General features: G+C 42.0%; 1 protein-coding gene across 2 annotated transcripts in view; it reads left to right on the top strand.

Moving 5' to 3' along the window:
- The window catches only part of FBXW4 (F-box and WD repeat domain containing 4), a 75,343-nt gene extending 61,853 nt beyond the window's left edge, over nt 1-13,490 (top strand). For both annotated transcript variants that reach the window (XM_081864007.1, XM_081864008.1), the window contains exons 7-9: nt 11,316-11,456; nt 11,619-11,760; nt 12,733-13,490. In XM_081864007.1, the coding sequence (XP_081720133.1) occupies nt 11,316-11,456; nt 11,619-11,760; nt 12,733-12,849 (400 nt within the window). In that variant the 3' untranslated portion in view covers nt 12,850-13,490. The remainder of the gene's footprint in view (nt 1-11,315; nt 11,457-11,618; nt 11,761-12,732) is intronic.
- Nucleotides 13,491-14,848: the final 1,358 nt, after the last annotated feature.

The raw sequence follows: 14,848 nt of genomic DNA, 5'->3' as shown, positions 1-14,848 counted from the left end.
TTGTTTAATCATATATAAGCTATATCCCTCATTTTTATTATCCAGGCTACTGTTGAAGGGAGTGTGTATCTGGCTTTTTCTCACATTTTTTCACCCATAATACTGACTTTTCAAACTTTGTGTAGTCTTTTAGGGATCTTTGTTGCACCAACAAATGGTTTAGTATCTGCCTCACTTGAAGATTCTGGAGGAAATGTATCTGTGCTTGACCTATATCCTGTTTAATTTGATAGTATGATTTAATTATGCCTTCTTTCAATATTTTCTGAGCAAAATCACTCCAAACATATCCCAAAGCTACATATTATTCAAATATCTTTGTTTAAGAAACCTTCCAGGTGAGATTTAGAGTGACTTTTCATATATGAATTCAAGCTTATTCAGCTTTTTATTTGCAAATACCATAGAAACATGGCCTCTAATCAAAATGGAAAGCGTAAGTTGTATTGCTTTCCTTTCATTGAAATCCAGTAAAGATATCTACATAGAAGTGCATTCTAAGATGAATTTCTCTTTTGGGGCTTGAATAGGATCCTGCAAAAGTTTAAGGCCAGTTTTTATACAACATATTGCATCCATAAAATGAAGACCTTTTCCACAATTTTATTGAGCAGGGATTGAAAACATAAGACCCTCCTGATATTGTTGGACTCTAAATGCCATCAGCATGGTCAGTAGTTTAGGGAAGATGAAAGCTGTAGTACAACAACATCTGCATAGTTCCATGTTCCCCATTCCTACTGTTGATTCAGAACATACCAAGTTACCTGTAGTTGTTCAGTGAGATCAATATATATTCATGCTGATATGGAATGGTAAGGATGTGGAGGAGATCAGCCTGCCTGTGATTCCCCAATTAAGATAAATCACAGAGACCTTTATTAAAGAATATTGGGAATACTCCAGGACCTACCACTGCTTCTTGAGAAACAGTTTGGAGGTGTTGCCAGGAGGGTCTCCTACGATATTCTGGTCATAAGGAAGTTTTCCTTCCTCCCTCTTATAGAAATGTCAGACTTTGCTATGCTGATCCATGCCACTGTAGTTTCCAGGCTGGATAGCTGTAGCGCAGTCTACATGGAGCTTCCCCTGTAGATGACATAGCTTCCCTGCCTAGTGACATCAGGCAGGCACCTTATCAGTGCCTGCGAAAAATATTTCTTTTCAGGGAAGCCTATCCAGACTTGTGGAATGTTGACATGTGTTTATTCTGGCTTTGAGCTTATACTTTAAAAAAAAAGTTTCAAATAGCAGCTTTTAACTCTTATTATTGATAATTTTGTTGTTTTATTCTTCTTGTAAACTGCTTTAAGGTTTTCTTACAATCAAGTGGTATATAAAACTTATGAAATATAACCAAATAAATAAGCTTCAGTTAGTCAGAGCAGGCCTTTTATAGTGACTTCTCCAAAACTGAGGTCCAGCACCGAGGGCCTTCTGGCGGTTCCCTCACTGCGAGAAGCCAAGTTACAGGGAACCAGGCAGAGGGCCTTCTCGGTAGTGGCGCCCGCCCTGTGGAACGCCCTCCCACCAAGTGTCAAAGACAACAACAACTACCAGACTTTTAGAAGACATCTGAAGGCAGCCCTGTTTAGGGAAGCTTTTAATGTTTGATGTATTACAGTATTTTAATATTTTTTTGGAAGCCACCCAGAGTGGCTGGGGAAGCCCAGCCAGATGGGCGGGGTATAAATAATAAATTATTATTATTATTATTATTATTATTATTATTATTATTATTATTATAAAACTATGGAACCTTCTCCCAGAAGATGTGAGGAAAGCTACCTTCTTGCTGTCTCTTCAAAAGGGGTGTAAGACATACACTTTTTTCAAAGCTTTGGACTGACTTATTTTCTGTTGTTTTCAATATTAACATTCCTGGCTAAAGAATCTTGATCAGAATTTAGATGTTCACTTTTGGAAGCAGAGTCTCTTTCAAAAATCACAATATAAAAATTAGCCTTTTTGTCTGTGTGCTGACATGTAACCAGAATGCACTTTCACCCTCTGAAGCTTAATATATTTTACTGCTAAGAGGGGCAGCATATGGGTTTATCTGATTGATACCCAAGTCAAGAGGAGTTGAACAAGTAAGACTTTTCTCCAGGTATATCTTGAGGGGCTTCTCCGACCTTAGTGTTGGGTACACTTTGTAGAGGTTAATACACTTTGTAGAGCTTTAGTGTCTGTGTTTTGCATTTGGGGGGGGGATTGTATAAATACGCCTTATGGATAGAGTCAAACTCTAATAATTAGAAATAAATTTAAAAAATTAAAAATTGTCCAGTAGCACCTTAGAGACCAACTAAGTTTGTTCTGGGTACAAGCTTTCGTGTGCATGAAAATCTTGGTCAAAGATTCTACCTTATAACTCTCACGGTGTCTTGCCTTTTAGTGTAAGTTATAGCTCAGTCCCAGCCACCTTTATTTAGAAGTAAGTTGGATGGACTTTCTGTGAAGCTTATTTAAAAGTCAGTGTGCATAGGACCATGGGTACAATCAGTTCTAGGTAGACTTGAACTTTCTTAGTTCTTAGCCCTCTTTTGCTGCATTTGAAGTTCTTATACAGTTAAAGCAACAGCATCTACCCTTCAATCTACCTTGGACTCCTGACTTCTGTTCTGACCCTTCATGTGCTCAAACAGCATCTTGCAATATCTGTAACAAAATCCTCCAGAAGATTTCGGTCTCTGATCAGTTTCATGCTCATGAGTCATAAGACAATCTTTATTTTCCTCTAGGTGGCAAGAGAATCAACAGAAGCTATAAAAAATAAGAGCACCTACATGTGGGATGGACACACACACAGAGCCTCCCCCCCCCCCGCAACCCTTTGGGCTGGCTCATTTAAACAGATGGCTTTGTTTTGATTTGGAATCTCCATTTTTCTTTCTTTCTTTCTTTCTTTTTTTTTGTCTGACGGCCGAAGGAGACCTCCAAAGTGCTGTCTGTTCAAAAAGAAGCTATACAGTGGCTTATTCCCACACAACTCCCCGCCGGTTTTCCTTACTGCCCCCCCCCCAATTTGAGCGAATTCCCCCCATCTTTGAGACATTCTTCACATTCTTTGCAGAGAAAAGGGGTTAAACGTCTGAATTTGGGGGTCACCATGTTATACAAATTGCAATCTAATCGTTTTTACAAGAACACACGTGTGCTAAGAAAAAGAACCCTGAACAAGAAAGACAAGGAGACAGACAGCTTGCTTTGTCCTTTCTCCCCTGAATGTTTCTTGCCATTGTCATATTGCCGTGTCTCTCTCCCTTCTTTGCCACTGGGAGGGAGAGAGTTGGTTTGATAGTTAAATTGGCCCGTAAAGCAGAAGGGCTTGGTGCCATTTCTGTTTGTTTTCCCAAATAAAAGCCCCAGAGGGGTCTCCTTTGCACCGTTGTGGCTTTATTTGAGAAAACTGGCTTTTTCCCATAGCTAGCATGTCAGTTTATCCTCTGAACTTAACCTTACGACAACCCGGACAACAAAAAACTTCCAGGGTCTCAGAGCCAGGAAAGGTAAAGAAATTGTATCTCTTTATTGGAACCTTTAAAGTGTGTGTGGGCTAATTCAGAGTCACCAGAAGAAAAGAGGGCAAAGCTTTTTTTCCAGCCTCGCTACCACCGCTATCATTGCCACCCCTGCTGTAGCGAAAGGCATGCGTGCCTCCAGCTGGCACAGGGAGCATTATAAGCAATGTGCTGTCCAGCGTTAACTTTTTAAAAAGTAGCCTTGTCCCAAGAATCCTGTTATGGCTACACCTCCAAGTTCTTTTCACTCTGGTTCATTTGTAAATGGTCCAGGAACACTTGTTGATTCTTTATTAATAAACTTTTAGCTGTGAGTTCATAAAAGCAGTAGACCACCTCCTGATTCTTCTATGCTTCTCACCATGTATGCTTTCCGTCCCTATATTATTAGCGAATCATAGGCATAAGCAACAGTGTGACTTTTAAAAAACAAATTGGAATGTATCAAAATGGAGAACTAAGGCTGGGGGGCAGGCAGTGGCAGGAATAAGCGTTGGTGTAGTTTTCTGTGACTCACAGGTTTTTGATAGTATCTTGAGAATCCTAGCTTCGTTTTCATTAATAACTTTGGGCAACACCATTTGCAAATTCAGTTCTGGTTAAAATTAAGCACCAAGTCATTTCTTTGTGGTACGACAATTCTATATTTGCTCTGGAACATTCCAGTTTATGACTTTTGTTGGCATGCTGTTTGCAGTTGATTGAAACAAAGCATTTGGCTATTGAGACCCAAACCCAAACATCTGCGAACAATGCCCAAACGTAACTGTGCATGAAAATTTCCATCAAATTTTGGCAACGTAGTTAAGCCTGCCTTGGGCATGTTTTTTTCTGCCAGTGTAGATGATCGTGCATGGATGATATACTGGGTTAAGATCATGCACAAGTTTGCTTTAATCAGTAGGTAGGGAACCCCGGCTTATAAGCCTTATTAGGCCTGCCAGGCCTCTGAATTTGGCCTGTGAGGCCATTTTGGACAAATCATGCCCATCTGTTAGTCACCTGAAGTCATATGACATTAGGTGTAGAGATTTGTTGTCTAAATACTCAAAGGCTGCTTGCTCCTTGATGGTAAAAGCCAGCAGCAGAGGCTTTTCTCAGATATTAGCACTGTGAGATCACAGGCGAGCGGCCTCACCCACCTGCCAGAACTGCAAAATGACACATGGAAAGCACGTCAACTGTGGATCTGGGCCTTGGGCTGAAAAAGGTTCCCCACTTTATTTCAATACATGTGCATGCAATGAAATAAAGGTCTGCTTGGTGATGCAGCTGTTAGACCTGAAAAGGTTAGCCACTTCTGTTTTGTCTAAACTTCTGGAAAAGAGAGAGATGAATGTGTTAACTTATCAGCATCAAAATTAGCTTCTGATACATCTAATTTGTAAATTTAAATTCATGTGAGTTCTAGTGCACTGCAGCTGTTGAAATAGGTTCTTGCCTCTGAGAATTCATTCCTAAATTTACTGGACCTGAAAGTGCTACAATACTTCTTATGGCCTCTGTTCTCAACCCAACTTGAATAATGGAAGACCGGGTTTGGGTAAAAAACAACAGCAACCCAGTGGAGAATTTCCAGGTCATCTCATTTTGTTCTGCCTTTTTAATCTTGGTTGTGCTGCTGATTTCCTAGTCCTAGTAGTGTGGTTAGAATACTATTTCAGGAAGGGTATTATGACAAAACAGGAGAGCTGCTGGCAAACTAAATTCTATTCCCCCCTGCCAGATGACCTTGTGTATTCAGCAGTCAAACTGTTGAGCAGGCAGCCGTCACCCTAGTAAGATGATGCTTGTGCCACTTGGAAGGGGCTTGGGTAGTAGCAAGAGATACAAGAGCCTCTTGCCAACTGACGAAGGGCATTGTTTAGAATCGAAATGTCTCTTTGTAGTGTTGCAAACAGAAAAGCTTTTCCAAGGTACAGTGGGTACAGTGAGTTGAACGTCAAGTCTTGGCTTCCTTAAACCTAGCCAGAAGCCATTCAACCTTTCTATGATGTGTGGAGTTGAAAGGTGATCTTTATGGGAAATGGGTGGCAGCAGAATGATTGAATTGCTCAAGCCAGGATAGACATAACTGCAGAAATAACCACTCACACAAATGGTCTACTACTTGAACAAGTAGTGGAATGAGTAATCCACCCACACATGTAGTTATTTCTGCAGGTAAACCAGCTACAGTGGAACATAGTTAGGATTTGCGCTTGCCCCAGAATACCTTAACACTATGGAAGACACATAGGTAGCCTCCAAAAATAAGATTCTAAAGCTGTCTCGTCATTTATCTGGAGGAAATGGCAAACTGCTTCTCTGTTTCATCTGCTTCCAGCCCCACAGTTTCTGATGCAAGAAAGGTCTTGCCAGTTCCTATACAAAAAGAGTGAACATAATTCAACAATTATTTTGATCACTGACTGCTTTTACAATTGTTGATTGCCCCTTTCCATTCAGATTTCATTTTGTGATGACACTGGCTGAAACTGAATTCTGAACTCCCTCTGCACTCTGGATAGAACACCTCTTGCATTTTCTCTTCCTTGTAGCTACATTTTAATGCGTGTTTGTTTGTTTTTTGATTGCTTTTATCTGAATCAGTTTGTGTATAAGCCTAATAAACTTTTCAGACTACTCCATGCATCCGATGAAGTCTATGAAAGGTGACGACACAATATACTTCTTACAGGGGAGAGACTCTAGTGTTTGTTGCCACAGAGTGATACGGGCACCCCTTTGGAAATCATTTTGTTCATAAATGAGAGGGCTCAGGGTCAAGTCTAAGCAGAAGAGGTTGAACAGTCCCCATCTGCCAGCACATTTTGATGTTATCCTTCCCCAGCCTGGAAGGTAGGTGAGGTGCTGATGGAGAAGTCGTGTCTCAGACACAAAAGAGAATGAGTGGGTGAGTAAGTAAATGTAGCAGTTGTAAGTGCTACAGATCTCATGTCAGGATAAAGGGTGGAGAGCTCCTGTGGATGCATCTGCAGACTTGAGAGCTCATTTGCACTAACAGATCCTCCTTACAAATGGGAATGTAGTTTATACCACCTTTAGAAGTGCTTTTAGATTGAAATGCCTCCATATCCACACCCCACACCCCAAAGTGCCTTGCAGCATGTCCTTAGCTCCCTGGGTATCTTCTCAGTGTTACAGTTTCAGACAAAAAGAGCTGTTGGAAGGCTCTGTTAGTATAGTACCACTTGGGGCAGCATTTTTCATGGAAACCTTGGGTTCAGCAAGAATCCCCATGGGATTCTGCAAAATGTTACAGCCTTCCATCTTAGGCATTTTGCTTTGCCCTCTCATGCTGGCCAGACATCTACAATCCAATAGTGGGAAGTGTCCGCAAATAACACATGGCCTGAGTTTGTCTCATGACATACTGTATATTGCAAAATTCACCAAGCTCGTCTTGACACTGAAAGCTTAATGAAGTCTTGGAAATACGTTTGTGAACATTCTTGTCCCATGATGTTGAAAAATTCCAAGTAATGGTTAGTTAGTGCAAACTTTTGCCTTTGAATTTTGTAATAGTTTAAAAATGTTTTTATTTCACTTTCCTGGAGGGGGAGTTATTACACGGCTTGCTCAACAAAAAGGGTTGAAAACCACTGGCTTTTTTCTTTTCTTTTCATATATATATATATATATATATATATATATATATATATATACACAAACATACATTTCATACAATCCTTAAAAATGTTCATACACCACAAATGCTTTCATTAGAAAGAACAGAAGCTCTGTTAAATCTTCAGCACCCCATGAGAATTTCTGAAAGTTTGCTTTTAAAAAAAGTTTTTGTGAGGTTATTAGGGTGGCTTCATTTTAATGTTACACAATATTATTTTACTTTATAACCATGATTAACTTAAGTGCCATGGTCTCAATTCCTGGTAAATGTTCTCTGCCCAAGTAATCTCTAGATTTTCTAATCTGCATAGAAGCACCTCTATAGATGATGTGCTTCCAATTCTGTTCTGCTTATTGGCATTTGTCAAGAGCTTTTCTTCTTCTTTTTTTTACAACTTGGAAAGTTTTTCACTAATGTGAGTATAGGAGAGGAAAGCTTATTGGCAGTTCAGTTATCATCTAAGGAGCATTTTTCAGGCAACTCTGTCAGTCACACAACTGCAATATAATCACAGTCATATGTGGTCAAATAGCTCAGTTATCAGCATGGTGCTGGTAACACCACGTTTGCAGGTTGGATCCCCATATGGGACAACTGTATATTCCTGCATTGCAGGGGGTTGGACTGGATAATCCTCAGGGTACCTTCCAATTCCATGCTTCTATGAATTCTACGAGTTTTGGATCAGTTTGGACAGGCAAAGAACAAAAACAACCCTCAACTTATCAGGATGTTCTTGCCCAGGAGTTAAAGGACCATCCTTTCAGGTGTTCCTCCTTTTGAGAGACAGGAAATCCTCTTCATATCTTGAGGTTCTGCATTTCAAGAGCCGGGCTGAGGAATATGGCAAAGCCAGAGAAGCAAAGCCGGGTCTCTGGAGAGCTCCCAGTGTGTGGTGATATAGTTGCCTCTGTATGCTTCCATATACATCTGGCCAGCATCCCTAAGTAGGGTGCCTAAGTATAGCTCCCACTAACCTCATTTCCCCCAGCTCCTCCTCTGAATTGCAAAGCAGGGAAGTTTTCTTTGTTTTTGTTTTGGCTAGGAGTCCCTCTTTCTTTAGATGATGGGTCCCTTGCCTCTTACTCCTGCCCTGATCCTGCAAACATCTTCCCCTCATCTACCTCTAGCTGCATATTGTATAGAGCAGATGGGCTACACTCCTTCCCTCCAAGGGTTAATGTTTTAAGAACTTGTCCAGCAATTCCCTGCCTTGAGAAACACAAAGTGCAATAACACAGCACCCCTGGATTCAGGTTTTGTGGGTGGGTCGGGGGGGGGAGGGATGAGGATTAATTCCTGCACTTGATGTTAAAGCTTGCCCAAGAGGTTTGCCTTGGGGGGAGCATCGCTAGGGCCGACTGGTTGTGTTAAATGGTTGCTAAGGCCTTGGCATTACGGCCCGATGGAGTGTTCCACAGTCACGGTCACGGAGGGAATTACACAGCCACAAAGAAATTGTTATTCTCCGTAATCTGCTTTTTGGAGAGTGACTGGGGGAGATGGGCCGGCCCCAGCAGGCCGCCGGTGCTGTGATCATGGAAGCGTGTTGGCTCTGGCGAGCAGGGCAGGGCTCACCTTCTGATCTGGGGGACACCAGTGCTGCTGGTGCTAATCTGCTTTCTCAGCAATTTTGCTCCTCTGACACAACGGTGTTTACTTGTTTGAACATCTCCCGGGACTCTATTTCGCCTATTGTGTGGTCTTTATCCCCCCCACCCCCGATGGGGCTTTAGCCCAGATTACAGATGGAATTAAGGCCTCTGGCTCGGGTGCCCCAGAAAGACTGATACGGGATCAAGGAGCAGAAAGTAACAAAATAACTGGGAGGAGGGGGAGGCACTAGTTGCTTCAGGGAGTGGGGCTGCATTGTCCCACGGAGCGAGAGCCAGTGCGGCAGCCTGAAAAGCAGGCGCTCGGTGCTTTGTGACCAGTTCTGATTAGACCGTTAGGGAGGAGGAGAAGGGCTGGGAACATGTGGGTCTTTAGTGGCTGAATGGGCTTCATTGGACACTGTTGTCTGAGTGGTAGTGAGAACTGTGGCAGCCCGGCTTTCTCTTGCAAGGGCGGTGGATTAGGAGCATGTATTAATTAATCAGAGAGCCCTGTGCTAGACAGAACTTGTAGCTGTAATGAAGGAAGGGAACTACTCAGCTGTCTTATTCAGCCTCTTATTCCTTGCAATCCTTTTGCCTTTCATGCCCATTTGGTCCTTAACTGTCTCCTGATATAAAGTTGCATTCTCATTCCTTTATGAAAATGCTTCCTGAATAAGGTGGGGCATTGCAGAAGCAGCTCCTCTCCTTCCAGTTTAGACATGGGGAAGTGGCTGCAGAAAGTTCTGCAACCCGGGCCATGTCTGTGAGACTGGGTCCCTGTGAAAGCAGCCTCAGATGGCTTTTCATCTAAAGTGAGCCTGCTCAATAGACTGATTCAGATGATGGGAATGAACACAGCCTGCCTTTCAGTGTTGGTTGTGTGATGTGGGGACACTTAAAAACAACAACGATATGGTCCATCCCCAGTCCTCCCCAATTTTAGCCGTATCATGCTTCCCCACCTCCCCCCGAAGGCTGCCATGAGAGATAAGCTGTCATGAAAGATAGGGGAGTGCTGTATCCTGTGTAATTTGAGCACTAGAAAAAGTCTAGATAGTTCCCTTGGGCATTGTTGTCTTGCAATGCTAAGAGTTCACAACAGAGCAGGTTGAAATGCTTTCATGATAATGATGGAAGTGCAGTGAATGCTGTCATCTCTAACACTAACATTACATGCAAGAGGCTGGCTGGAAGAAGGGAACCAATCTAGGTGAACTGAAAGAAAAGGTTTACTGAAAACAAAAAGCATATCTGGAGTACAGATGCAGTACAACCCATCTAGGTGAGAACAAAATAAAAAAGGAAATGAGTCTTGGAGAAATGGAGTTGCTTTTCAGTATTGCAGAGATGCTGCCTAAAAATGCAGTGAGCCAGAAAATGTTTCCCATGAGAAGAATCCTTCACTCATTTAGAGTTGGACAGATCAGAAACCAAGGGCAGCTTTACTCATCACATGGCAGCGAATATCGTTTTTGCCATGTATGTGCAACGAAGGGAGTCAAGGCTTCCTAGCAATTTTCAGGGTACATGTGCTTCCAAACACTGGACTTTTTTTTGCCATGTTCATGCTTTACTTTCTCAGGTATACAAGTAACCATTTTACATGAATGCTTGGGGGGCGGGGGAGTAACAGGCAAAAGCTTCCTAAACAATTGAGCTGTAGAATGCAGCTCACTGCTATGGTCCACAGTCTTCATGAAAACCTGCTTTCCGTTCTGAACTCTTGCGTTTACAATTGATCAGTGATCTTCCAGCCATAATGTGGGATTGCACTGACTGAGTGTCTCCTTCCTTGCTGTGCTGGTATTTGTAGACAAGAGAGGATTGCTTAGGGCTATTAGCACAAAGACAAAATACATAGAACCCTTGGAGAAGCACAATTGTTTCCAGCACATGCTGTTTTCCACTATATCAAGTAAGTGTTCCTTCAGTCTACCAGGGAGGTCTTTTGCATGAGTCTTTGTTTGTCAAGGATAGTAGTGCTCTCAACAAAGATTTATTTTCTGACACAGTTGTACGTCTTGCTGTTCACAAAGTGGTTGCCCTCTCTTGCCAAGAAATCCCCAAATTGTTATGGCTAGATATAGAAGCAGAGTGCTAAGAAAATAATATAAGTACACCAGAGGGAGAATTATACTACAGCCAAGCACATATACCCCTTCATATTTACAGAGATCTTCTAATGACCACTAATGTGGTGTCTATGGATTCCACAACTAGTATATTATCTAAATAAATCTGCATCTTTGCTAATATAAGGGCTGCTTGTCAGTGCTCTTTGCTTTACAGAAAAACATGTTAGTTCTGCTTAGTGTGAGAGGTAGATTTGAGTAACGGCTTTTATACTTTCAAAGGGAAAACGGCTATTATTTATTTGTCCTGGTATGCAACCTGTGCTCTTTTTCTTTTTAAAAAACTGGATACAAACTAACCTGCACTTGAATGATCTTTCAACACTTTGGTTTCATTAATCTTTCCTGACAGAAGAACTGCATCAAAACAGAAGCCTAACATATGTAATAAAAAGATGTTCAGTACCATAATCGGTTCTCTTTTCAGTGGGCAACTAGTCACCTGCCTTGGGACAGACTTCCATCGAGGAGCTGGAGTCCTGGATGTTTTCTATGAAACACCTTCCACCTTGCTGTCATGTGGGTATGATACCTATATCCGATACTGGGATTTACGGACGAGCACAAGGTCAGTCTTGTAGCCTATTTATCAAAGCTGCTTGGGAATATTCTGGTTGCTAATTTCCTGGGTGTCTTGCTCTGACATGCCAGGCTATCCATAAAGACTGGTGATCCAGTATGTGGAAAAGAATGCTCTAAAGGTCTTTTGTGACGTTTTTCTCCCCAAAAGGGAATGTGTCAAGCAATGGGAAGAGCCTCACGACAGTGCCCTGTACTGCATTAGGAGCAATGGGAATCACATGATTGCAAGTGGATCTTCTTATTATGGCGTGGTCCGTCTTTGGGATAAGCGACAAACCAGGTGCTTACAGGTAAGGAATCACCATTATGTTCCCAAAAGTTGATAAAAGGGGAACTATATCAAGTTTCCCGCACAAGGACTAAGGGTGTGGAGATGTGTGTCACTTCTGCTCATTCCTGATTGCTTTACGTAAACAGTAATAGATGGGAGTTCAAATACCTACTCAGCCATGAAGCTAGTAACTTGTTCAGTGCTGCTTAGTTGGCATCCGTCTGTCTTGAAACACAGTGGAGTGTGCCTTCGGGGGTGAAGTCCAACCACTGTATTAGCAGCACCAAAGTGACTTCCCTGGGGCACAAGCCTGCTACACACTAATTTTTGGCTGCAGGACGGGAATTGTGTTTGTCACCTTGAGCTCCAGAAGGGTGGGATACAAATGTTCTTACAGGACCAAAACAAGCCTGCCAGCTGCTCCATATTGTCATGGTACTAGGACAAGGAATTGTGTTTATGACTTCATGAGACCAGGTACAGGTTTTAAATGCTGACATGCTGTTTTGTGCTGGTTTTTAGGCAGGAAACCGAACTGATTCATTTTTAATGTTTTAATAATTTTAAAGTTTTCATTGTTTGAACTCTGTGTGAACTGCCCAGGGGACTTTGTTGATTGGGCAATCAAGAAGTGTTCTAAATAAATGAATGCAAATTAACTGGGAGAGCAAGGAATTGCCTATGGGGATCTAATACAACAGCTTTGGGTTCAGTCGAACTCCAAAGATGTCAGTAGGAATATATCTGTGTAGTGGCGATTTCTCAAGCTGTTGCTGCCACTTTGAGCTAGTCTCGTTCAGAAAGACAATTGGCAGTGCCCTCACTGTTGCCTCACCTCAGTTCTGTTATCTTCTTGATATGATGCAGATGCAGATTTACAGGGTGCAATGGAATTTTGTGGGTGCTGGATGATTGCCATCTTATCTCTGGCTCTTATTCCTGAATAACAGAAATCACCTATCTAGGAGGATCTTTTTTCTTTTTTCTTTAGAGCTTCTACTTGTCATCACCCACCAGCAGTCCTGTGTACTGCCTGCGCTTCAGCACCACTCATCTCTATGCCACCCTGGCATCTGCCCTGTATGCCCTTGATTTTACTACCTCCTGATGGAGATTGGCTTGGACTGCAGATATAATACCCAGCTCAGGGAGCACAAAAAGGAAATGATTACCTTGACAGAACAAGCAGCCTGAAACTCACACTAAGTGCTATGGGGGAACCCAAGGAAGGAATGTTCACCTGCCTTCTGGTTCCATTAAAGGCTAATGTCTCCTTGCCTCATTTTATTTTGCACATTATGGGGTATTGTGTTGCATTTTAATTTATTTGAAGGCATTATTCAGCTTGGCAACTTGTGCATTCTCTTTTGCTATCAGCATAGATTCTGTTTGGGCCTCTGAATGCTGCAAGCCAACCATTTCTTCATGTTTTGGATTTAGTTAAGGAGGATGGGACTAGCTGCTTACTTCACTGACTCTCATCACTGCCACATAAATAGACACTGGGCTATAAGACCAAAGCCTTAGATTACTCTGTGCAAATTGTACCAATTTTTAACTGGCTGCATACAAGGAGTGCTGCACTAGAAAGGTGTTGTCAGGTCAATGTGCTAAATAAATTTTACAATGGGAAGAAAGAATGTGAGTTCAAAACCAGTGACTGACTAATAGCTGTATAATTTGAATAGATTCCTAGGATCAAATGCAATGATTTGCTTACCTAAAATAAAGTTATTTCTACAGCTGTAACTTTTGAAGCAATGAACTACATCAGGCATGTCCAACTCCCAAGAGACTGCGATCTACTCCCAGTATAAAATAGCTGGCAGTGATCTACCCATTGTTATTGGAGTTCTTGAGCTTTTTTGGGGGAGGTTTTTGGTTTTTTTTTAGGGGGGAGGAAAAAAGACAATCAAGGGAATAAAATCATTTAAAAGATGCATACCACACACAGCGATACAGCTAACATTAATTTCGCTTTCCCGTAACAGTCACTGCTGCTGCGGCGCCAACGAAGGGACCTAGCGCCTGCAGTCCATTAAGGGGACATTACTTGCCTGTGATCGACCACAATCTACTAGGATGTTTTTCTCCAAGAACTTTGTGCAACATCCATTCCTGGTTACTTCTAAGAGTAGGACACAACGGGGGGAAAGTAGCCAAGTACCCTAGCCCCTGTCAGCCACTCCCAACAAACACCTGTGTTTGTGACATGTTCCTTGATCATCCTGTCTCCAGCCTTCCATTAAGATATACAGTCCTAACAAATTCAGTGAGTGACACTGAGAAATCAGCATGCTTAGGAGAGAACCCAAAGGTTAAAAGATCTTCAGGAATACAAACATTTATGGGGCAGCCCCCAGCAGCAACTCATTGAGGACTGAGCATGCCTAGCCAAAGAATGCTGAATGTCCAATGAGGGGGAAATGGCTGGACCACTGAACAGCAGCTCTCCAGACTATAACATTTTGTTGCAAGTCCTTGTTGGTTCTATTTGCCATTAGTATAGCAGAGTTCTATGGAAACTAGGAAATGCTGTGCTTTTAAGGTTTGTGAACTTGCAGCCTAAAGATAATCATCTACCTTTTGCCTGTTGTGTGCCTGGCCTGTGTGTTTGTGTGTGTTGTTGTTTAATTAAAAAATTCTAGCCTTTATTCACATATAAAATTGGGATCAGGCTGGGAGGGGTATAGTTTTCATAGATGAATGATAGAATGGACAGATATGGTTACAAGATCAGGTTATTCTTCCACACATACGCGACTGAGAAACCAGCATAGAAATTTGAACATTTGCTTTTATTAAAATGAAATTGATACCTTCAATAGTGGTACAAACTGGCATAAATGATATACTGAGAGAGGTCAAAGTATTGAGAGCTCAGAATATACACGTTCTAGGGCAAAGGCAGTGGGAAAAAATCCTTTATGCTTTGTTTGAAACAGGTTGGGTATTCAGTTTGAGGGGCAACTGCGGGCAGCTGACACTGTCAGATATGCTTACTTGGTTCTTGCACTTCCCTTTCTATCAACTTTAAATGCTATTGCATGCAGTAGGAGAAGTAATGGTACTCATCTTTTTTCTGGGACCTCTCTCCTGCCATATTC

The sequence above is a fragment of the Podarcis erhardii genome, assembly GCF_964252035.2.
Source record: "Podarcis erhardii genome assembly, chromosome: 5".
NCBI classification, from domain to species: Eukaryota; Metazoa; Chordata; class Lepidosauria; order Squamata; family Lacertidae; genus Podarcis; species Podarcis erhardii.
Note: the sequence above shows the minus strand (reverse complement) of the source record. Positions and strands in the feature narration are given on the sequence as shown.